Genomic DNA, 25272 nt, shown 5'->3' on the forward strand with positions numbered 1-25272 from the left:
CTGGAATAAGCCCTGAGCACCAGCAGGTGTGGCAAAACATAATAATAAAAGTAAAAACATAATATAGGCATTTCTGTAACATTTTACTGATAAGGCAACCTTTGAGTACATTTTCCCCAGCACACCTAAGTGGCATCTACTTAACAGTTGAGCAATTTTGCACAATTTATTTTTAACCTCTGTGAGTTTTCCTATAACTACTGGTAAAATAAGCATTGGTAAAGAAAATATATGTGTATGTACATACATACATACACACACATATATACATATATATAGATCATATCTGAGAACAAATGTATGTAGAGTTAAATGAGCAGAAACTGGTACTTAGTAAGTGCTCAATAAATATTAACTAGACTAGTATCCTTTAACTTGCGAAGATACGATAGCCAATAGATAGGAGGTCTCAAAGCTCAATTCTATATTATATAAAAGTCTAAATTCTTCATATGTCACCTAACAGGGATGTTCCAGATGTCTTTACTCAGTCATCAATGCTAGACTGAAGCATCCTGGAGCCCAAGACAAAATAAATAAACCAGCAAACCTCATCAATTTGAAATGCTGACATTAATCATGTTGCTGTGATTATGATTTTAACTATTATATTAAAATATGACTTACCATGATCATTGATCTTTTCGAAGGCGATTACCCACTCACCTCACCACACACCTCACATAAGCCCCAGTCCTATACTACCAGTTCTTGACTTCAAGGTCACATTACGGTCAGTTACTACGCGCTAACTTTACAACACTCCAGTAAGACTCATGCTGAAATTCTTGACAAAGCCCAGCCTAATAAGTTGGTGACATTTTATGACCCAATAAGTATATCAATTAAGAGAAGCTACTACCAGACTTGTAACCTGCTATGTGGCATATAGAAAGAGCATGCAATAAATATCTCCTGAATAAATGGCTCCCTAAACCTCTTATTTTAAAAATAGGATTTCACTGTAAGAGATTTGAGAATGTGAACAAAAATATGCCACTCTGCATTTCAAGGTCAAGAGAAAAGAATTAAGAAGAAGTGTCCGTGCTTCTGCTACATCTGCCAAAAACATTACACAGAACGTTCAGTTAAACAAGCCGGTCACTGGAAGGGAACTGGCTGGCAGATTCAGTTTCAGAAAAGAAAGAGAATGTGATTTAACAATTGATATTTTTTCCAGTGTCTTTCTTTGATCTGACATTGCCACTGAACAGCACCAAATGCCTTCGGAAGAAGGTGAGTGTAAAGAGAAAACACTAACTCAGCCATGATTTTCTAAAAAAAGGCATTTCCAGGGAAGCACGAAATGCATGCCCCTTTAATAAACCAGACTCTAGAAAGTTCTGAATTTCTGGGATTCTCTCCTGCCTACATCCAGGAGGACAAAGACGGCAATGGCTCCAGTTCTCTTGGAAAGCTTTGGCAGGCGGAGACCACCAACATTACTCCCTACTTCTGGAAAGAAAAGTACTTACTGTTAATATCTAGATATATTTATATCTTAACTACCAGAGAAGTTTCAGATAAAATGTGATGCAAAGCTGTATGAGAACGCAAAGCTGCATTTAATAATATTTCGTATTTATAATGATTCATGTTCAAATGTAATTTTTAGATAAGTACTTTGGCAAAAAAGTAGGGTATCTCAATCCACAGAAACGGTTTAAGACTTAGGGTGCTAGTTACTTCCTCAATGGTACGTAGAAAATTCCAAAAGACTTCTTTATAATTACAGTGCTTATTATTAAAAAATAGACCTCCAGCATCTCACTCAGCATCCCTGCAAGCCCACCTTCGTATCTCGGCTCCTCTGCTTTCTCATTCAACCCTCCAAGGGAGGTAACCTTCTAGCTGACATTCCTGAGACCTTTTTGGGAACTAGAAGTGGATTTCCCTCCCTCCCTCCCTGATGAGTCCTGGTCGCCTCCAAATCCAACCTCCACCATCCCAGCATGTCCACACCCACATCTGAGACCCTCTGCTTACTCCTCGAGCCTTCCGGGCCAACATTCACCCCTCACACCATTAACTCTGTCTGCCGATGCTTCTACCCTGAACCACACAGCCACAACCCATCGCCTCACCTGCTCAGACTTAGACCTCTGACAGGGAGGGAATGAAAAGAGCAAGACCTGGTCTAGTCCCTCAGAGACTCCCAGGGAGGCAAACTATGAAGCTTCACCCTCTGCATGCAGGAACACAGCAAGCCTTGTGGGGGGAGCTGCAAAGAGATCCACCAAGCTTAAAGAGCGAAGGTAAGAAGAGGAGGCTCTCCTGCACCATCCAGCTCTGCACATTCTCAGGGAATGACGTTAAGGACATCAAGTTCAGGACATTCAAGGAGCCCAAAGAAATAACGGGGGAAGTAATCAGCAAAGCACAAAAGGTATGAGACTGGAAATGAGAATACTACACTCAGAAGTGACAGAAAGAAAGCATATAGTTGGCAATTTAAAAAAAAAAAAACTCAGGGGCTGGAGCGATAGCACAGCAGGTAGGGCGTTTGCTCTTGCACACGGCCGACCCAGGTTCGATTCCCAGCATCCCATATGGTCCTCCGAGCACTGCCGGGTGTAATTCCTGAGTGAAGAGCCAGGAGTAACCACTGTGCATCGCTGGGTGTGACCCAAAAAGCAAAAAAAAAAACAAAAACAAAAACAAAAAAAAAACCTCAATAGAGGGTCTGAGTAGAATAACAGCAGCTGAGGAAAGGAATGATAAGTGCAAAGATGAGATGCAGGAAACCCCTAGAAAACAACAGAAGATGTGAAAAGGTCTGAGAAAACTATGGAATGAGTTCAAGAGGGACAATAAAAGAATCAACAGAGACTCTGAGGAACAGGAAGGCAAATTTGATAAATAACTACTAGTCAAAGGAATCACAGAGAACAATTTTCCAGAGTCAAGGAGTGGAGTGCAGGCACCCTGATTCAACAGGACCAAAGAGGAAAATTCTAAGAAACACTGTATACAGAGAATATCAAGATCAAAAAAAGGAATATCAGATTCACTGCTGATCAATCAAATAAGACTCTATAAGGCCGATTAGAATGGTGAGACATAATGAGAAAAAAATAAAAGAAAAAAAAACTCAACAAAATGAACACCCCACGAAGAATATTCTAGCTAGCTAGGTTATCCTTCAGAGTTGAAGAAATAATATCACATTTCATGGACAGGCAACGGTTTAGGAAATTCAGGGCCTTGAAACCAGTTTTGCAAGAAGCATGACGTCTTGAAGAGACGAGACAAATTCCTCAGCACTTTGCCTTTGAGTAAAGGTGTTTGCACAGGGGGCGCTTGTGGCTGCCCTCTGTTAGATTAAGATCTTTTTGTTTCACTTATATTAAATGTTAGTTCTATGTCTATTCAGGTGATTTTTAAATCTCTATTGAGATTGTTAATTAAAACTTTTACTTGTTAATGCAGATACTTAAGCACTATATGTAATATGCAACAAAATACATAATTAAATATAATATATAATGAAATAGAAGTGAAATGAAGTAATATATCAAGAAATAATACTTTTATATCTTTATGCCTATTCAACTCTCCTTTAATAGTTTTTAATTCTCTTCTTCTCGCTCTTCATAAATCTCATTTTTAGAATTCATCTATTCATATACATTTTAAAATTTATTAGCATAGAATCATGCACACTATTAATTTTTATATTATGTACATATTTTTTAAAAAGAGAGACAGACATACAGTTTTTTGAAAAAAAATTGTCAGCTCATCATTGATCTGTATTTTTGTGAAGATTTTGTGAAATTTCAGAAGTCTACCTTTATTAATCTATATGTGTACATGTCACCACCTTCACTATTTTTTTTTTGCCTTTTGGGTCACACCCGGCGATGCACAGGGGTTACTCCTGGCTCATGCACTCAGGAATTACTCCTGGCGGTGTTTGGGGGACCATATGGGATGCTAGGAATTGAACCCGGATCAGCTGTGTGCGAGGCAAACGCCCTAACCACTGTGCTATCGCTCCAGCCCCACCATTAATTTTAAAAAGCAGGGTCTCTCCCATTAATTGCGTATAAAGAAACACAGCAAGGGAATAATAAATGGCCAAAATCATATGAACCTGAGACATGATCTAGGAAACTGAGCCTCCCTGGGGACCAAGGGAAAGTGAGCGCTGGGGAAGGGGCGGGGGATGGAAGGAGCTTGGACCCTCGTGGAGGAAAGGAGCACTCTAGTGAGTGGCATGGCTTTGGAACAATGTATGCATGAAAAGTATAACTAACACTAAGAGTATTGTAAATCACAGTGTCTCCGTAAAAATGATAAAATAAGTACAAATAATGGAAGGGCTGGAGAGACAGCACAGGGAAATCTCTGTGAGTTCGCCCTGCAAGCTGGTGACCCGGGTTTAATCCCCAGCTCTGCAAATGGTCCTCTCAGAAATACCAGGAGGAATGACTGAACACAGAGCCAGAAATGATCCCTGAGCACTGCCAAGAGTGACCCCAAAACCAAAAAATTAAAATGAAATTAAAACGACTTCTCAAAGTAAGCAAATAAAAATAATGGCAAAGTAAATTGCATAAGACCAACGTCTTGATTACAGTAACTGAAACTATGGAAAAAATATCAAAAGCACTGAAAAGCAACAACAACAAAAAGCAAAAAAGCAGGCAGGGCTGGAGAATTAAAAAGTTGCCTAACACATAGCCAACATAGAATTCAAACCCTGGAGGCTTATATGATCCCCTGAGCCCTGCTAGGAGTGATCCTCACCCCGCCCCAAAGAGCCAGGAGCCCTGAGCATCACCAGGTATGCTCCTACCCCCACAAAAGGGCGGAAACTAGAAGAAATACATGCACCTTGAAAAAAGAAAAACAGAGTCAACACTAGTGTAAACACATAACATAAACTATCATAATTCTATAATGATAGAGAACTTAAGCATTTTCATGGTGATAGAATAATGTTGTACATCAGAACTAAAATCATTAATACCATTGTAACCATATTACAAAACTATAATTGTTTTTGGAAAAAAGGAAAAAAGAAAAGCAAAGGTTAGGAAATCTGAATTTATACAGCCTTTTTTCCTGAAGGAATGCCCCTGTTCATGTAGCATCTGAGAGAAAAAAAAATTAGTTTTACTGGACTGATGAAATCAAAGTTGTCTTGGACTGTCCAAATAGGTAGAATCTAAGAAGAAAGCCTGAAAAAAGACAGACCCACAGAAGGAGGAGCCCTGAAATATGAAAATAAATCCTTCTAAGTCTCCTGATGCTGCACAAGGAGGAAGACAGGTATTTAGGAACCCAGGGAGAGTGAGAGCTGAAAGGCCATTCAAACTCACATCAGGTCAACACTTTATACTGTGCATACAACTATGGAAGAAGTTATTTCTAGGGAGTAAGAACCACATTCCTGAACTAAAACGCACACCCTCAGACTTAAGAGCAAAGGAGAAATGGGCCGGCTGTAGTAAGAAGCTTCAACGGGATTAAGGTGAGCCTTTAGTTCTGTAACTCCCTCTAGACCAAAGTTTATCACTCATTCCTACAACGTCATTCAAATAATGATAATCACCATAAAAGTGAAATAAAGGCTCCTGTACCCTAAAGTCAAGAGAAAAGCAGCCGATTAGACACATACCCAAAAGACAGCCAAGATTTTAAAACGTTCCTCACATATTGTGAATTTTGTAAGTCACAGCCTCAGCAAGTGCCATCATACCAGTGAGCTTGGGTTGCCCGTGGTTTTTAATCAAACTGGGATTTTAAGTGATTTCTATTTAAAAGCTGAGACAAAATAACTTGAAAGTGATTAATGATATCCAAACTTAATTATGTATTTACACCTCACAGCAGGGCAAGAGAGAGAATAAAATGTCTTATCTCTCTGTAGTGAGGGGGCTTTGTTTAGATCCGACAACACTATTTACGGACAATAATTGAGTTTCATGCAAGATTACTCAGGTTTTCCTTGTCTGGCGTCCCAACGATCACAGACTGACACAGCACTTAGACTCCTAATAGTGAGAAAAAGCAGCTGAGTTGTGTACAAAACTAATCTTTAAAAGTACTTATCCTCATCTGTCAGTGGGATCTTATCATGGATTTCTGCAACTTCTATAAACAACCATTATATTTTAGCTGAATCAGTAGCATTGTGCTCTGGAAACAGACAGATACCTTTACTTTCAAACATTTTCCGCTCATTCCCACACCCCCCTCCCTCCCCCATCAAGGAATTTGGCTCCTACTTTCTTTTCCTAATCCACTGAGCAATCTCATGAATAAAACGATAATCATATGCCCTGCATGTCTGATGTAATTTCTATAAACCTCCTAAGTGTTCTAGTAATAATCATTTACCTTTCTATGAAAATAGTATTTACTAAACAAGCTGGATTACCTTCTTTCGGAGGGGAGGGAATAAAACAATCTGAGTGAAAATGGGCCAAAAAATATTTAAAAATTTTAAAAAGTCCACTGAATAGTTTTTACTTTTGCTTAAAAGTCAGCTTAATCAGTGGAGACGTGTACTCATGTCAGGACTGCTGACTCAGCCTTCCTGACACCGTTCTCAAATTTTTATGTCCATTTACCAGCCTTGAAAATACTAATGCTGCTTTCACTGGGGTAGAGAAATACTCAACTTCCACACAAGGTTCATTACTGGTCTTCCAGAAGTATGGTCTCAGTCACCCATTAGTTCCACTGCTCTCCTTACTCAGGAAAGAACTGAGGTGAGGAGCATCTGATCTATCTTCACTCAACACTCCATCTACCAGCATCCCACCCCATCAACAGTTAACAAAAAGTCAGAGTTCTGTAGCTCCATCAATCACAGAGGGTCGCCTGTCCCCTCCTAATGCTTCTTCAAGAAACTGGGAGCAATGTTGCTTCTCTCGCCTTGGCCAAAAAGTTGGAAACTGGTAGTTCTCCAGTTCGTTTCCTTCCTAACATGGTAAATACACAGACTGGTCTCTAGAAACCCTTGCTCCGCATGAGAGATCACAAATACACAAGCCATAATTTTGAACTATTTAAAATTCTTCCTATGTGCAACTTACCAAATTAAATTCTTTCCAAATGACAGTTAATTCCTCCTCTGTATTACTGCACTTAGACAACCATCCTAGGTTCTAGAGAATCTAGTTCTCAACAGAGGACCAGATGTTTTCTTATTTAAGAAAAACAGAACAGATATTTAAACATGTGAATAATGCTACTTACTCAGCATCTTTTAGGTAAAGAAATATGGTGCTGCATAACATTTACCAAAATGCTGTACTAAGCATTACCTAGATAAAAATGTTTTAAGACTAAAACCTCACAATCTATTTAGAGACAGAAAATCCCAACAAATGACCATAATGTGACAGGTTAAGCCCCACAAGAGAACTGAATAATAGGATAAAACAAGAATAAATCAATCTGGTAACTAAAACACTAGATGCAAAAAAGGGATTACCCAGATTCTAATGTACTAAGTTTCCTCCCTCGTTATTTACAGTTGTGCTTCTATTTTTAGAGGAGAACGTAGTTTACAGAATGTTATCTGCACCTAGAAAAACTAGTGTTTGGCCCATAACTAGTTACATAAAATTTTTTATTTTTAATATTATCTTTCTTTAAATCCAATGTGTTTTCATTTTCTTGTTATCACAGATTAAAATATTTTAATATTAGTGAAGAAAATGTTTTGTAATAGAAAAATTATTATGACACTAAAAGAGCCTACATCCTAGGCTTCACTGGGGAAATATCATGACCGTATTTATGATGGTCAATGAAATGCCCAGTGAAGAAAAAAATGATGTTGGATAAGTTCACGTAAGATGTTTATCAATGGTATACAGACACAACTGAATACTGCTCAGCTGTTAGGAAAGAAGAAACCATATAATTGGCCACTACATGACTGGAACCGGAGAGTGTCCTGCTGAGTGCCTCCAGCCAGAGGGGCGGGAACAGAGACAGAATGTTCTAACATGTGGGCTATATAAAAGCAGAATAGGGCAATAATAGAAGGTCAAGTGCAACAGAATCTAAGAACTGATCTACACCTGAGTGCCCACTGCAGTGTGGTGTTGGGGGAGGATGGCGGGATGGGGGAGGCAGGCTGAGAGGAGCCCCTGAGACATCGGTGGCAAGACACTGACATCAGTGGTGGGAGCGGTTATGTGGAATGTTGCTTTCGTGAAACCCTTTTGTTTACAGTGTTGTGAATTACAGTAACCAAAAAAAATTGATTTTAATGCTTATCAAGCAAGTACCTCTACCAAACGAAAAAAAAATACACCCCATTTAAGTATTCCAGATGATAACTTTCATCTTACCGACTCTTCTTCTACTACATTAGAACTACTTTCAATTGAGATGGAAGAAAAAATATGATTAATAGGGAACCTAGAGAAGCTATTTTTGAGATTATCTCACAGGCTTCCTCAAACAAAAAGTACAGCTAGACTAGATAGTAGAGAAAAAGGAAGGAAATGCCATAAGCTACCTTCCTCTCCCCTGGGCTCATTCTCATCCTCGGCCTCATACCGTGCGATTCACACGGAGCTGTTATTCCCCAGAAGTTGTCATTTCTGCATGTTTGTGTGGAGCTTCAGTTCTCAGAATCAGAACTGGATTTTTCAAACTAGGAAAAACAGTTCCACATACTTACAATACTCAATTATACATAAGGGCATAATTAAAGTTACCATGCATTAGGTTTTACTTAAAACCAAGAAAATTAGAGAATTAACCTTACCTTAAACCTTAAATTTTCAAGAGAATGTACTCAATATACATTAAGCAAGCATTCACCGAGAAGTCTTTCTCATGGTTAATAAGAGATAATTTTTTAAAAAATAATTCTTATGAACTGATTAACTCACATCATATTCTTCCATTCCTACTCTCTCCCCCCCCCAAAAAAATCAAAAAGTTAGACAACCAGAACTATTTCATTGAAATATTAAAAATAGAGTTGTGACCTAAATTTCGCCCAGTGTCCTACTGAGGAAAAGCAAAATATATGAAGAAGAAGAAAAAAAGAAAAACACTTACTTGCAGTATCCTGTGCCATTATGAAAGGTGACACATATTCCTTCATTTACACAGGGCTCATAGCCATCCCGACATTGCAGTGCTAAAAATAAAGACAAAAGCAGATGAAAAATAAGTCACCAACGATAACCCCCAATACCAAAGAAATGTTATCCAATCAATAAACATTCATTCCCATATCCAACTCGCTGTGAATTTCCCTTAAGTTTTCATCAGTTTTTGTCTTTTTTTTTTTTGTGGCTTCAGCATTCATAGAAGCACAGAAAGAAGCTCGTTCCAAGAGTTTCTTCCATAGTAACTGCTTAGTGATCCTGAATGATGTTCCTAATTCTCTTGTGCCTCTAGTGCATTCTAATGATACAAATAAAACCAAAGCTATAACATCCAGGATATGCCATGAGCACCTTGGGATTTAGATATGCTAGAAGAATATACAGATTCTTCCGTGAATGAAGGAATCACGTGTAGATCCATGATATTATCAAACACTTGGGGCTTCGATCCAAGTTTCAGAACAGGCCACTTAGAAGAAATCAGAAACATTAACAATATTCACCCAAGAAACTATAATTGATGGCTTAGGAGCTAGTACAGGACCTATGGCACATGTCTTGAACACACTCAACTCTGGTAATTCTGGTACCACCTCGCCCCCAAGTATCACTGGATACAGCCCCGAAGAGCAGGCACCATCCAGATGGCCCTGATGGTCCACAGCACCCTGGGACACAGCATCACGGTCCCAAGCAGAAACACATCATCAGATTCCAACATCGACCAAATTGCCCTGGTCAGCCAACAATAGCGAAAAGTGGCCTCCAGAACCCCTGAACATGAACCACCCTCAAGAAGTGTACTTGAGAGCTTGATTTATATCAATATCAAGGAAACAGGAAAACGGAGAAACAATATCATAGAGTAAGCCATTATCTCTAGTATGAAGCTGCTGAAACAAAGATGGAGAAGAGATCAAGTCAAAGACTATATAGAAGAAAGGATCAGAGGAAACGGAAAGCTAATTTTACACATTTAGATGCAACAATAATCTTTACATTTTCGAGCTTTGGTCCCTTTAGGAGACAACAAAATGGCATTCCACTACCACAATCCTTGTTTCCCCGAAACAGGGTATCTTAGAAATAAACTGTAGTAGCAGAAACTTGAATTAGTTTTATCTGAAAAGAGAAAGCAACACTAAAATCTGCCACTCACATGTCAGATAATTACAATACCTTGACTGCCTGGCTCTTAAGAATTTTCATCACCAGAAAAGTTTACCAGGAATCCTAATAGCAACTGGAAAGGCAAGACATAAGTCCAGCCAAACAATAAAAAATAAGGTTGACGTTCATGAACTTTTATCATATGTTAGTTAGGATGTCTCATCTCAAGTGGCCGACGTATCTGATAGTAAAATTGAGAAGTCCCACATTTCTGCTTCCTCTAACTATACAATTTCATGAATAAGTTTCAACATCAGAAGTTCTAGACGTGCTCCAAGGCTTGGAAGCCGGCAGCACATGCTGGGGGAAAAGGCAGCTCAGATAGAGAAGGGAACACCAAGTAAAGGATGTTGGGAGGAATCACTCGGGTTGAAAGATGCGTGCTGAAAGTAGACTATAGACCAAACATGATCGCCGCTCATACCTCTATTGCAAACCACAACACCCTAAAGGAAAGAGAGAGCAAAAGGGAATGCCCTGCCACAAAGGCGGGGCGGGGTGGGGGGATGGGGTGAGGGGTGGGAGGGCTGCTGGGATCACTGGTGGTGGAGAATGGGTACTCGATCACTGTATAGCTGAAACCCAAGCACGAAAGTTTGTAAGTCTACTGTACCTCGTGATGCTTCACTAATAAAAAAAAAATAATAATAATAAAAAAAACACAGAAATTCTAGACCTGCCCTTTCACTAAAACTAAGCTTTTATAAAATGGGGGGTGGGGGTGGGGGGTGGGAGGGGAGGTAGGGCCAGACACAAGTTGGATGTTAAGCAAGTCTAATAACAATGACCATTACCATATTCCCAGCCCAGAACTATTATTCCTCTGCTTTCCCAACACTATTATCAAGTGATGGAATCATCTGAGAACACGTTTACAGAAATTTCATCTATCATCATCATCGTCATCATCAATAGCTAACACATAGCACTTGCTAAATGCTGCAATCTGTTCCAATAGACAAATTCAATCTTCCTAGGGGCAAAACATACCAAGACCTGTCCATGGCCACATCAGCAAATTAAGACAGGATTTGACCCTAGGGAGAACAGATCCAGAGTGTTCTTGCCTATAATGATAGCCTTCCCGCTATCTGGCATTTTTCTTCTCAGGATGGGCAAGCCTAGGTCTTAGACTCATCTACCAGAAAGTAAAGGCCAAGGAGGGGAAGTGACCCTCGGGTGAGGCATCACGCCACTGCAGAAGCTCTGGACCAAGACCCAGGTCTCCGACTGAGCGTGGCCCCGCCCCGCCTCCAGGACATCTGCTGCGCTCAGGCAGGCGCTGATAGGCTGCAGCCTGACAGGCAGATTCAGGAAGAGGGTCATCTTGTTGTCCCTGTCCCACTTCCCTGTAGGGCTCAAATGCTCCCTCTTCCCACACTGATAAGCCCAATAGGACAACTATAATTAAAACAGTTAATGTCAGGTTATTTCCTCCATACCAAAGTTCTCAAACTGATTTTTTTTTCCTTTAGACACTTTTATTAGTTCCAATGAGAACTTCCTGGCTCCCCCCCACCCACCCCCTTTATATGTGCCTTTTCTTTTTTCTTGAAAAAGGAAAACTTCGCAGTAGGAAAGGAATGCCCTGCAAGCACGGCCCGGCTGCAGCTCGGGCTCCCCCAGCAGGAGTCGGATGCCAGGCTGTGGGGATGAACCCTGCCTTCAGCACGCAAAGCACCAACCTCACACAAGTCCTATTTCCCTACTTAGAAGCCAAACTGGGATGACCTAAGGGCTCCTGGACGTCCCTGGGGGCCCAGTATTTCCTATGTCTCCCCTGTTAAAAATACAAAACGGCAAGTGGGATGCCCAGAGGAATCTATCAGAAGTGCAGAAGGTACCCAGACTTCCGTGGCTGCGAAGTCCAGTGGTGCAAAAAAATAAATAAATAAAAGAGAGCTTGCTCCTAATGAACACCCTGGCAAATCATTACAGTGACAGGTTCAGAGAAATACAAACAACACAAAGTCAATATGTGGCAATCAATCTGGTAAAGAACTTCACAGCCTTGCCCTGGAGACCCAATCGGGTGCCGTGACCGAGAAAGGGGTGGGCTTCAGAGCTAATCATTAACGCTGTTTGACGGATCTCGAGGGTCACGCTACCTTGAACCTTTAACATTTACTAAGCCAGTTTTCAAGCTTTTGTGTGCATCAGGCGAGAGTTGTCTGGAATATTTGTCTGAACCCACCCCTAGCTTCTAAGTGAGCAGAGCTACCATGGAGCCTGTGGAGCTGAAGGCCTAACGAGTTCCCAGGTGACGCTGGTGCTACCGCAACGAGGAACCCGCATTCAGGACTAGACGAGGCATGATGGTCCCTTGAAGAAATCGCACAGATAAAGACCACAGGTCTCCAAAGATCTATGCGACAATATACTGCTTAAATAAATACGAGAAAAAATAAAATCTGAGACGCGATTTTGCTCAGGGCCTATTTCTAAATGAATACTGAAATGATACGCCACACAAAAAGAAATCAAAGTTTTGCGAACTCAAAATAATGACTGTGAGACTGAGAGAGGCCATAATTCACAATTCAATTTACTCCCCCCCCCATGTAACAATAAAATTTAACAATAAAATTGAAAGACGCTCTACGAATTTAATATTTAAATCTAACAATTCTTTCTATATGTAGAATTAGAGAAAAATGCTCAGTCATGCTTTCGGTAGAAAACTGATATTTAAACTGTTTCACAGACTCAGAAAAACTAGCCGTTCACTCATAAATAGAGTGAACTTGCCCCAAATTTTTAAACAGCAGAAGCTACTCTATAAATACTAGCTTACTAAAATCAATCTCATATATTACATATATGTAGATGTAGATGTATGTCCCTTACTCCCTCCCTCAAAAAAAGGTAAAAGCAGTGAATTCACTTTCACAGCTCCAGCACTCAGCCACGTGACCAAAATCTGGAAGGTAACTTCAATTCTGCACCCATCTTATGTGTGCTGTGTTCAGCGACCCATCTTCGAATATTTAAGAATATACTTAAGGGCTGAGGAAATAGTCGATGGGCTAAATCACATACTCTGCATGCACTAGGCCCTAAATTCAGTCCCCAAGTACTATGAGCCTCTAAGCCCTGCAGGGTCCTAACAGCCCCATCTCAGCACTGAGCTATTAAGCCCAAACAGCCAGACTATACTGCCAGGAGTGACCCGGGGAAGCCCAAACCAGAACATACTTAAAGAGCACGTACTGTGTGAGCTGGTACAGGCCCTGATGTCACAGATATCACAGTGAACAGAAAAAAGTCCTTAACCTCCTAGAATCTTTGTATATTATGGAAAGACATGATAAGTGAATGAATAAAATAGTTTTTGTGGTAACTGATGGAATACAAAACAATCATAAGAGCTGATGGATAGGGTTCGAGTTTCAAGAGGGTGACTAGAACAGGCCTCTAAGAGCTATCCCCTATGCTGATATAAACAACACCACAACCTGATTTCTCTTTAAAGAGAAGTTAGTCAAGTATTCCATTAAGGAAAAGGGCTTTTGTCATAATATGAGACCAATACTCAAGAACAGCAGAAACAAGGGCCTTTGGGATAAAGAAGGGAGCACCTTGACAGAGAGACTTGGAAATGATCACTCTGGATAAAAACTGTGACAGAAACAGATAAAGGAACCTCTCAGTACCTCTACTGCAAACCAGAATGCCCCCAAGGGGAGTTGGGGGGAGAAAAGGAGGGAGTGGGGGAGAGAGAGAGAGAGACACAGAGAGAGAGAGAGAGAGAGAGAGAGAGAGCAGGAAAGTGGCTGCCATGCCATAGACAGCAGGCTGGAGGGAACCTGGGGACATTGGTGATTGGTGGTGGGAAATGTCCACTGGTGGAGGGATGTGCTGGAACACTACTGACTGAAACCCAACCATGATCAGCTTTGTAACTCTATCTCATGATGACTCAATTAAAAAAAAAGAAGTTTTTTAAAATGTAATCATATTTTATTCAAATTGTTTACTTTTTAACTATGCTAAATCTGGGATGGGGAGCATTTTCCTGCCCAGAACCACGAGGATATTTAGACATCAGCCACAGACCACACAAAAATACAGGCAGACGGGGTGCAGGGAGCTGACAAGAAGTAGTTGTGTCTGTCCCTTCTTGTCCCTTCTGGTACGAGAGCTTTCCATTAGGGCTCTACAGATGTTGCCCACGCCAATAGAGAAATTAATTTTCCAATTTCCTCCAGAAGGCGAGGATTTTATTCTCAATGCATCTAGCCTCCCACAAGCAGCCCCTGCCGCGTGCCAATCCCCCTTCCTGATCTGCTGTGACTTTCCGTTCCTGCTCAGCTATCTGACGGCCTGGCTCTCACGCCTCAAATTTTAAAGGTCCACACAGAACCTTCCCACAGTACCAGACCTGACACATCTTCTTCCAAGGACAAATCATTCCTTACTTCCCCCAGTCTAAATTCACACTGGAGCGCAAGACTCAACTGGGCACCCAGGGCCCCCTCCATCGCCTGAAAGCAGTGCTTGCTTGGAAGGGTCCCCCCTGAACTGAGCTTTCCTCCGACTGCTGTGCCCCCACCTTTACCAGCTAAATGACACCAGCTCCTCCAAGGCCCAGTCACGTGCGTGTGGTGGCAAAGATCCCCCTGGCTGCTTCTGGTCCTCACAGGAAAAGCCCGACTCATAATTCAGAAGCTGACACTTAATTCTATAGGATCTTCTAACTTCCTCTGCTTTTTTCACCATAGCACTGTCCTCCCGTTGATCATCGATTTGCTCGAGCGGGCCCAGTAACGTCTCCATTGTGAGACTTGTTGTTACTGTGTTTGGCATATCGAATACGCCACGGGGAGCTTGCCAGGCTTTGCCATGTGGGCGAGATACTCTCGGTAGCTTGCCGGGCTCTCCAAGAGGGGCGGAGGAATCGAACCCTGGTCTGCCGAGTCAGCTGCATGCAAGGCAAACGCCCTACCTGCTGTGCTATCGCTCCAGCCATTCAGTTCCTAAAAGACAGAAACTCCTTCTTTCCTGTACATTTGAGGCGATACAGTTTCAAGATGGGAAAAAGGGATGTTGAGATCAGGCTCTGTGTTCGATCTCCAGCCCTACCATTCACTCCCTACCACTACAGTCTGTGTGCTACAACTTAGTACATTTTAAAAAAAGCAGATAGCAGTGCCTGATATGCGCGAGTTCAGAAAAAAGGCCAACTTTGCAGAGTAGGGACTGAAATTTTGGGTAACTGATAACACGATACATGGTAACTTTAGGGAAATGTATTATTAGCAATCAAACCTCAATTTAAACAAACCAAGATATTTGGAAGAACAGAAAAACCCTCAAGAGTTTATTATGTAACTGCAGAAAATGGAGTAAGGCTTCTCCATGCTACCACTAACCATCCAATAAAAAACATACTGAAATGATACTATTAAAAGGGCGGAGAGGGAAGCGCTCACTGTTCTTAGGGAAGAGAAATTACTGTAGGCATAAGAAGTAACTCATTAAGGGGGAAATAAACATCCTATTTGAGCAAAAATGTCACTGGGCCTCAATGGAGTTCTGCTAATTCTTAATGGACAACTGCTGCGATTGTGGCCTCCGGTAATTTTAACTGATTTTAACCAGTTGCACGGCCTCAGGAATGTATTGAGTGACACTGGGCTTGTATTTCGTGACAAGCCCTCCCGCCCGAGGTATCCAGACTTGATGTAATCTTCCTGAAAATTTCCTCTAGGCATTTACCTAGGTTTTCCAGGACTTCTCAGTATCATGCCAGCTCTCTACGAAGGGTTTAAAAGCCTCCTTTGTTTTAGGAATCTCTGCCATGAGTAGTTAAGGCTGCACCCCGGCCCTTGTAATCTGAGCTGCCTTCATATGTTTCACTTGTTGCATTAACATGTAATTGTTTTAAATTGGCATAACTTCTTGCTTTGAGGCCTCTTCGAATAAGCCTCTGTCTCATACAATTTTTTGCATGTCCTCTGCCTTTCATACCTTCTAACTGCACTGTGGTCTCTTTTTGTACACACTGATGGAACTGCTTACTTAAAGGACACTTTTAAGCTTTGAAGGCTGAGCTACTAAAATACAGGAAAGGAGAGACACCAGGCTCTTTCAGTGTCTTGGTGAAGTTTATGCAAATTACAAGTAGCAGCATTTGAGAGATGAAATCTGAGTTTGCACCTCCTTTCCCTCCTGGTACTGGCAATAATTGGCTAATGTTGCTTCAGGCACATAAGTCTGGAAACAGCTCAATAAAATGGACCAAGTTTTCCAAAATAACTACTTGCCCTATTATCAAAACTTGGAGGACTGAGGGCAGAGAGGGAAACCTGAGGATTTGCAATAGTTCTCATAGCACCCTGCAATTTCAAACAACAAAGCTTTCACTAAGTTTTTATCCTGTTTTTTTGGGATCGAGCCATGAAAAAAAAAAATCCAAACAAACAGAAGTGCAGAAACTTCAAACCCCAAGTGGTACATTTAAATAAAAACAAAGTGGAGAAGAATCTGTCTTCCTCCTTGAAATTCGTCTTGATTCAAAGACAAATAAATGTAACAAGGGAAATAACAATTTTATTTTCCTGATAGTGTTCTGAGGATTTCCATGACCTTTACAGATATCATCGAATGGAAAATGTGTTTCCCACTTGAGACATGCTATACCAGACTCGCTGAGAATAGACTTACACGCCAGGGCGCCTAGCAAAATAGTACGTCCTTTCAAAACCAAGAGTGCACAGATTAGAGAAAGAATAACCAATAAAAACTGAAGTTAAAAGAGGGTATTTTTGATAGTACTAATATAAATGTTTCCTTATAAAGCTATTCATTCCAGGAATGGATAACTAGAATACCTGGTAACTAGAATACCTGGTTCAAATTTTTCTATTTTGTCCTATTTTGAATTGACTGAATTCACTGCCTTGCATAACCCTAACCCTAACCCTAACCCTAACCTTAACCCTATGTTTGCTGGGCTATATTGACATAGACTCTGCACTATGCACTTTCCTATTTACTAGGCTCTTTAAAGACTGCAGGAAATACTTTACTTACAAGGTAAATTTTACTTCTTAATTTATTAATGGCGAGGAATTTAGCTCTACCATATACAATGCAAGGTTTGGAAAAATCAAAAATTCTTGTAAGTCAGGATGTGGCCTTACACACACATGTACTTTCTCTGCCTGAAAATACTTCTCCCATTTCCTTTCTCTCTCTCCAACTGGCTAACCTCTACTCCTATTTCAAACCCCAAGTATTACCACTTAAAGATGAACTCAAAGAACCTACAGACTGGCTGCAATCACTCTCCTCTGTGCTCTTATTCCATCCCAGACAGATGTGTTCTAAGTGTTGGCTTACCCATGTCCCTCACCTCTGGGAAAATTCCTAAAGCCAATGACTGAAGACTGGTTCACCTTTGTATACCTGGAACTCGGTACAGAGGCTAGACCACAGCCAGTACTTAAAACACAAATAATATTCAATGAGGGGAATTTCTAGCTGTAGAATAAGTCTGATTCAGGGGTGCAAATGTATTATTTTTGAGCAGAAAATTAAAATGAAAATACTGCAGAATCACTGGCCTTTCATAAGAATGAAAAGTTGAGAAAGTAGAATTATACATTTCTAATGTTCATACTATTAAGACATTTTGGAAACTTATGCCTTAAAATTTCTACAAAGGAAGGTTACACTCTCCTCTATGCATCTTAAGTTAAATGTATTATGGTAAGAATTTACTTAAACAAACTGAATGGAAGCCAAAATAACACACATCTAGAAGTCAAATGCAGGGACAGAGTACAGTGGGCAGGACACTTGCCTTGCACACAATCTATGAGGGTCTGATCCCCTGCATACCACATGATCAAGTACCACCGGAAGTAATTCCTGAGGGCAGATCCAGAGGAGTAAACCCTGAGGGGGCTAGAGTGATAGCACAAAGGGGAGGGCATTTGCCTTTCTCGTGGCTGACCCGGGTTCGATTCCCAGCATCCCATATGGTCCCCTGAGCACTGCCAGGAGTAACCCTGAGCATCTCAGGTGTGAACCCAAAAGCAAAAAACAAACAAACAAAAAAAAACAGGAGTAAACCCTGAGCATCCACAGGTGAGCCCCCCCAAAAAATATAAATAAATAAGTAAATAAAACTCAAACGCAGAAGAAAAAACATCCAAGTAAAAATAGTTAAAATTGTATTTTTCACTATAAAGTACCATTTTTCCCTACACGTAGATTCACTAATACATAACCACAGAAGGAAAAGCACCAATCTGATCCAATGTAGCCCCAATTCATTTGACAGTGCAGTGCTACCGTCATCTAACCCTTTGTAAGATGACACTGACCAGAAAAGTTACAGTTCTTGAATGTCCAATAAGTTCAGAACTTGAGTGTAATAAAATTCAACAGAAGAGAAAAGGCCTTGTCATATCTACACACTAAATTATTCACTACAAACTGTTATAATATTTGTGCAAAAAGGCCAATCCCTGGTGCTACTTCATTGTCTTATACTTCTGTTATCTGTTCTGTTCCATTATCTCTATCTGATCTGTTATCTGAGACAAATTCTCCCTGTCACCAACTTCCTGTGCTTTTGGCAAATGCTCCTTTTAAAGTTTTCTAAAGACCATTTTTCATTTAGTTTTTTTTTTTAAGTTTTAATTTTAAATACATGATTTTAAGTACCATTGCTGGAAAAATATTTTAGAAATCCCTATCATCTTCTTGTTACCTGCCCAAAAGAAACAAAGTGTTTTTCTGCTTAAGTGTCTAGCACACTTTTTAAATGGTGTGAACAATTTCTATCGTTTGCTGATTTAGACACAGACCGTAAAAAAAAAAAAAAGAGTATGGGACAAAATTCTATTTTAAACAGAAATGGAAAAAACCTGATTATTATACATTATAAAAAATTATGAAGATCTACCCAAAACCAAAAGAGATAAATCCGGGGATCAGCTTTAGACTTCCCTCAGGGCTTCCTTCCTCACAGATTTGTTTGTTGTTGTTGCTTAAACTCTTGGTGTGAGGCAATGAAGACTATCACGAGAACTGAGTCCCTGAAAACACCATGATCGGTGCACAGTGGTAGGGTGACAGGAGGTCTGAGTTTGTTAGAAAGTGCGGCCACATGTCCTAAAGTTAGAACGTGCAAGAGAAGCTATGATCTAGCCTGTAGGTCATTCCTGCATTATTATCAGAGTCCCGGCGGCTCACCATCTTCGGCCAAAGAAATAAATCCCATTCACCTGTGGACAATATTCAACTGGAAATTCCTGCACACATGACTGAGAATGGTCTAAATCCAAGAGTTCAAAAGGTCTAAGTCTGGGCTTAGGCCCAGAATATTCCAGATAAGTACAGAAACCAGCCTTGTGAGGAAAACATCTAAATCTGGAAATGGTAAATGGTAAATGCATATCATTCCGATTTCCAGAGAACACGCCTGGGGCAAAATGTTGGAACAGAGAAAGGTAATATCCTTTACTAAATTAATCAAAGAAGAAAATGTAAATATAGGCAAAACTTTTTGTTACTCAGATTTTTTCATTTCCTCCCTTCTTTTGCCTGATTTCTTTCAATATAATAACAATTCATAAGAAAGTAATTTAGGCCCAACAGCAAGCTAAGTAATATGTACTTAACGATGTCAAATGAAGAGCTAAAATTTCAATGTTCAGTCGTTCCTCTTAAAAAACCCTGTCCTCCAACTCCAAAAAATGTTCAACTGCCCATGTTCTTGACTGTGAGTGCAAATAAGAATTTATCTTTAAGACTACTCCAAGACTACGGAGTTGTAAAAGTCACTTACAAAAAATAGCCCAGCACACTACTAGACAACAGTGGACTGGGTTTTTAACCACTTGTTACTAGATTTAGCAAAGAAATACAAAGCAAAGATCAAAAATATTGCATACAAGTGACCATGCACATAAACTTCCATGTTTGTGATTTCAAACACAGAAAGAAAATCTTGCAGCATTTTTCCTACTGAGGGATCCCGCCTCAGGGAACACTGAAATGACAGACGCAGAGAAACCTTAGGAGCAAATGAGGGAAGTTTTGATTGTTCGGTTAAAGCAGATTCTCAAAGGTGTGCTGAGTTGCGTATTCTTCCTGAAAAGCAGAGAGATAGGCAAAGTAAGTTCTGGAACCTCTAACTTAAAGTAACACCTGATTTGCCAAAAGAAAAAGTTACATTCCCTTTACCTTGGTTCTAGAGTGGTCAGAAATTCTTATTCAAGGTTCACTGCAGAGCCCAGAGAGATCAAACAGTGGGTAAGGAGCTTGCCTTGCACGTGGCTGGCCCAGGTTAGAACCTCGGCATCCCATATGGTCCCCTGAGCCCTCCAGGAGAGATCCCTGAGCTAAGAACCAGGAGCAAGCCCTGAGTACTGCCAGGTGTGGCCCCAAAACAAAACAAAACCAAACCAAAAAAAGAAAAGGGGAAAAGATAAAGAAAAAATATTACTCCAATACATACAGAGAAGCAACTGAAAAAAAGCATTTTTCCTTAAAGGGGTTGGGGGTTGGTTTCATGCGCACAAGGGCTTCCTCACCTCTTTGGTGACAGAAGATGTTTTTAAATTTCCAAACAGAAACGCCATGTAATGAGGAAAACACTAAGGGCAGCTTAATCTAACAGGAAGAAGAAAAACTCTCAGAGGGGCTAGACAGGCTAGTGGGCACAGCGACTGCCTTGCACGCAGTCCAGTCGGGTTTGATCCCCAAATCTCCTGAGCCCACTGGGAGTGACTCCCAAGTGCAGAGATAAGAGTAATCCCTGAGCACCACAGGGTGTGTTCCCCAAACCAAAAAACAGCTAAAGGAAAACTCTCAAAAATTAGAGATAAAATCATAGCAATGACCTAAATGGAAGAGAAACCAGATTTAGGAGAAAAAGAAAAAAAATCGGTAAGAAATATGACTCCACTCGTAGGGTGGAATCAGAATTATGAGAGTCCCAAAAGGCAAAGCCAGAACAAACATCACCGTCAGAGAAATAACTAAGAATTAAAAAAAAAAAATTGACCACAGATGTTCAAGAGTCTAAGCAAAGATCCATGTTTAATCCAAATCTACCTAGGCCAGGTCATATGCTTGTTAAATTATCAAAGTCAACAATTAAAGAAAAATATTAAAGGCTTCTAGAGGGAAAAAAGGTAACATTAAAAGGTATGTTTAGGGGCTGGAATGATAGCACAATGGGCGAGGCGTTTCCTTGCACGAGGCCGACCCCGGTTCGATTCCCAGCATCCCATATGGTCCCCCAGCACCACCAGGAGTAATTCCTGAGTGCATGAGCCAGGAGTAACCCCTGTGCATCACTGGGTGTGACCCAAAAAGCAAAAATAAATAAATAAAATAAAAGGTATGTTTGTCTTTTTTGTTTTATCAGATTTCTCAGCACTAACCCTAAAAGAGAGAAGAGTAATAAATTTATTCCTCTAAAGAGCAAAAAAATAAATAAATAACAGATATTTTACCCAGCAATATAATTATCTGAATATGATGGAGAAATAAAGGTTTTTTAAGGCAAGCAAAAGCTAACAGAGTTTACAATTATCAGACTTGTTCTAAAAGCAATGTTGAAAGTTTTTAAATAAGAAACATAAGAACACAGAATATTAACCAAGGGGATAAACAGTAATATAATACCATTAAAAACAGTACTATGAGACAATAATGCAAGATAAAAGGAGAGGTAGTGTGCAACAGAATTGGTGTAAATTATGATGAATTGATACCTGTACCCTAAGAAAGAAGAAAATACTCAAAAAGATTCTGGATGCAGAAAGTATAATATAATCCCCACAGTACTCACAGACAAAAAAAATGAAGCAAGCACAGAAACCAATCTCATAATTATCTGGCTCTTTGCAGAAATCTAAAATCATTATATGATTCTCATAACCAGCTATAGAAAACAAAGTATTTCACAATGCCTTTTCAGCAATTCTGATTGTTGGGGGGAAATTTTGAACAATAATGGTGCATCTTTTGTTGAAATAATGAATGTAATCAATATAGAGAAAAGATAAGCAGAAATCATCTGCCTCACAGGCATAGGGAGGGGTGGAAGGGGGTATATGGGGGTTCTTGGTGGTGAAAAATGAATACTGGTGAAGAGAAAGGTGTTTGATCATTGTATGACTGAGACTTAAACCTGAAAGCTTTGTAACTTTTCCCACAGTTATTCAATAGATAAATATAAGAAGAAAAAAATAAATAAAATTATGGAAAAAAAAAAGGTGGAGTTCATGCCCAATTCAATCAGCTAATCAGTGGCTGAATAAATAACAGTACTCCTACATAAAAAAAACCAAAGCAAAGATAAGATTTTCAGAAAGACAAAGGAAGAATGAGAACCCAACAACAGCAGCTCCTCAAAGGTCTTATCACGGACGATCTCTGAGCACTTAATCTCAGGACTACCGTTGTGCACTAGGTATTGCCCAAAAACCAGCGAAAAATGTTTTAAGAGAGGAATATAAGCACCATATATTAACCAAGGAATCGATTTAGCTAGAAGATATTATAGTCAACAATGCACCCAGCAGGCACCAAAATATACAAAATAATTATTACCACATTTAAGGGATAAATTGACAGGAGCTCCATAACTACTAGGGATGTTACAACAATGGACAAATCATCCAGATGAAAAATTAATATGAAAGCAACGGCATTAAAGAAGCAGTCAAAGAGATTAACTTATTAGGTATATAAAGAAACTCACACCTCAATATGAATAAATACACATGGAGCATTCTCAAAGATTAGATCACCAATTGGATCACAAAAGAAATCTTACAAATGTGTGTGAAGACTGGAATCACACCAAACATCTTTATGACCACAGGTGTGTAAGAGTAGAAACCAATAATAAAAGAGGTAAAACCCCAAAGAGGTGGAGACTGAACAGCACGCTCTAAATAACTCATAGGTCAATGAAGAAATCAAAAGAGAATCCACAGTCCACTGTCCACTGTCCTCCCGTTGTTCATCAATTTGCTCGAGCGAGCCCAGTAACGTCTCCATTGTGACACTTGTTATTGTGTTTGGCATATTGAATACGTCATGGGTAGCTTGCCAGGCTTTGCTGTGCGGGCGAGATACTCTCAGTAGTTTGCTGGACTCTCTGAGAGGGGTGGAGGAATCGAACCTGGGCTGGTCGGGTTGGCTGCAACCACAAAGAGATATCGAAAAAAAAATTACTCCCTGGAGAATAATAAAAACAAAGAGACCGCTACCAAATCCTATAGGATACAACAACAGCAGTATTTTAAAGGCTGCATCATTAAACAAGTGTCTGAAACAAACCATTCTAACCTCACTAGAGGTCTAACTCAAAAAAGGAAAAAAGAAAACCAAAAGCCAGCATAAAGAAGAAAATAATTTTGAAAAACTGGGTTAGAAATAAACAGAAACCCAAAAGATGACTTAAGAGATCAATTGAAAGACCAAGAGTTAAATTTCTGGATAAACAAAATTCATAAGCCCATTTGTAGGCTCACAAAAGAAGTAGGATAAAACTCTCATAATCAGAAATGTAGGAAATGAAGATATAACTGATACTGTGGAAATATGAAGGCTCCTAAGAGACTTCTATGAATAACTCTACAAACTGAACAACTAGGAGAAATGGACACATATTATAGTTATACAATCTTCTAAAACTTAATCAGGAAGACATAGAACACTTGAACTAATAACCAACTAACCAATGTCAGTAACGAAATTCCAACAATCAAATAGACAATCATAAGACTTCATCAAAAAAATCTTCCTAATAACAAATGAGGCTGCTTCAAGGGTGAATTCTACAAAACTATTTTTAAGGGCCATACCTGGCAGTGCCCAGGGGTCAACGTGATGGTGCTCCAGGAGTGGAGGCACCAGGGAATGAGGCAAGCACCTTACCCCATGTACTTTCTCTCCAACCCCTTGATGACTTGATTACCTGATCACCTGACATGCGTTACTCATAGAGCTGCTCGAGGGGGCACCAGCAACGTCTCCATTTGTCCCTGTCACGTGCTAGTGTAGCCCAAAGGTGTCTGCTCGTTCTAGGAACACGAAGAGTCTCAAACCGATGGTTCAGGATCTTGACGAAGAAGTCTGAACATCTCATAGGTGGTCGGCCACGCAGTCCTTTGACGTCCCATGGAATCCAGTCTGTAAGGGCTCCAGTCCAGCAGTCATCTCCAAATCACATTACGTGTCCAGCCCATCTGATTTTCGACGCCTTGGCAAACGAGACAGCGCCCCTGATTCTTGATCGTCTATGGAGGTCAGAACTCCAGATTCTTTCTCTCACTTGAGTGAAACGTGATACTCCAAGCATAGCTCTTTTGATTCCAATAGCGTTTTCATCCCATTTTCATAGGGCCCAGGTCTCTGAGACATATGTTAATGCGAGAAGAACAGTGAAATCAAAGAGATGTGCCCGGAGCCAGAGGTTCTTCGTCCTCTTAGCTATTTCTTCGACGCTCTTGAAAGCATTCCAAACTGCTCTCTTCCTCATGTGCAACTCAGGTGCCAGGGTCATTCATCACGTTGACTTCTCGACCTAGGTACACATAACTGTTGCATTCAGAGATGTTCGTTTCGTTGTGCATGGATGGAACATCAGAACTAGTCCGTTTCTCATAAACATTGTCTTCATGAGATTCAGCTGTAGTCCGACCTTTCCACACTCATGGTCGAAGTTGGCCAGCATTTGTGCCGCTTGGCTGATGTTTGGTGTTATTAGAACGCTGTCATCAGCAAAGCGGAGGTGGTGTAGTTGCTGAGCATCTGTCTTCACTCCCATTCCTTCCCATTTCACTCGCCGCATGATGTTCTCGAGGGTGGCACTGAAGAGTTTCGGTGAAATGGTATCACCCTGCCAAACCCCTCTCTTGACATCAATGATCGCTTCTTTGTAGGATGGTGAGATCCTGGGAGCAAATCCATAATACAACTCACAGAGGATCCTGATGTATTGGGCTTGAACGCCCTGATTGGCTAGGGCTTC

At 40.4% G+C, this 25272-nt stretch overlaps 1 protein-coding gene across 2 annotated transcripts in view; it reads right to left on the bottom strand.

Annotated features, from left to right (window-relative positions):
• The window catches only part of NOTCH2 (notch receptor 2), a 169002-nt gene that overhangs the window by 105107 nt on the left and 38623 nt on the right, over nt 1-25272 (bottom strand). For both annotated transcript variants that reach the window (XM_056119102.1, XM_056119029.1), the window contains exon 2: nt 9040-9121. In XM_056119102.1, coding sequence (XP_055975077.1) covers nt 9040-9121 — 82 coding nt within the window. The remainder of the gene's footprint in view (nt 1-9039; nt 9122-25272) is intronic.

Source organism: Sorex fumeus, unplaced genomic scaffold (genome assembly GCF_029834395.1).
Source record: "Sorex fumeus unplaced genomic scaffold, SorFum_2.1 ptg000001l, whole genome shotgun sequence".
NCBI lineage: Eukaryota > Metazoa > Chordata > Mammalia > Eulipotyphla > Soricidae > Sorex > Sorex fumeus.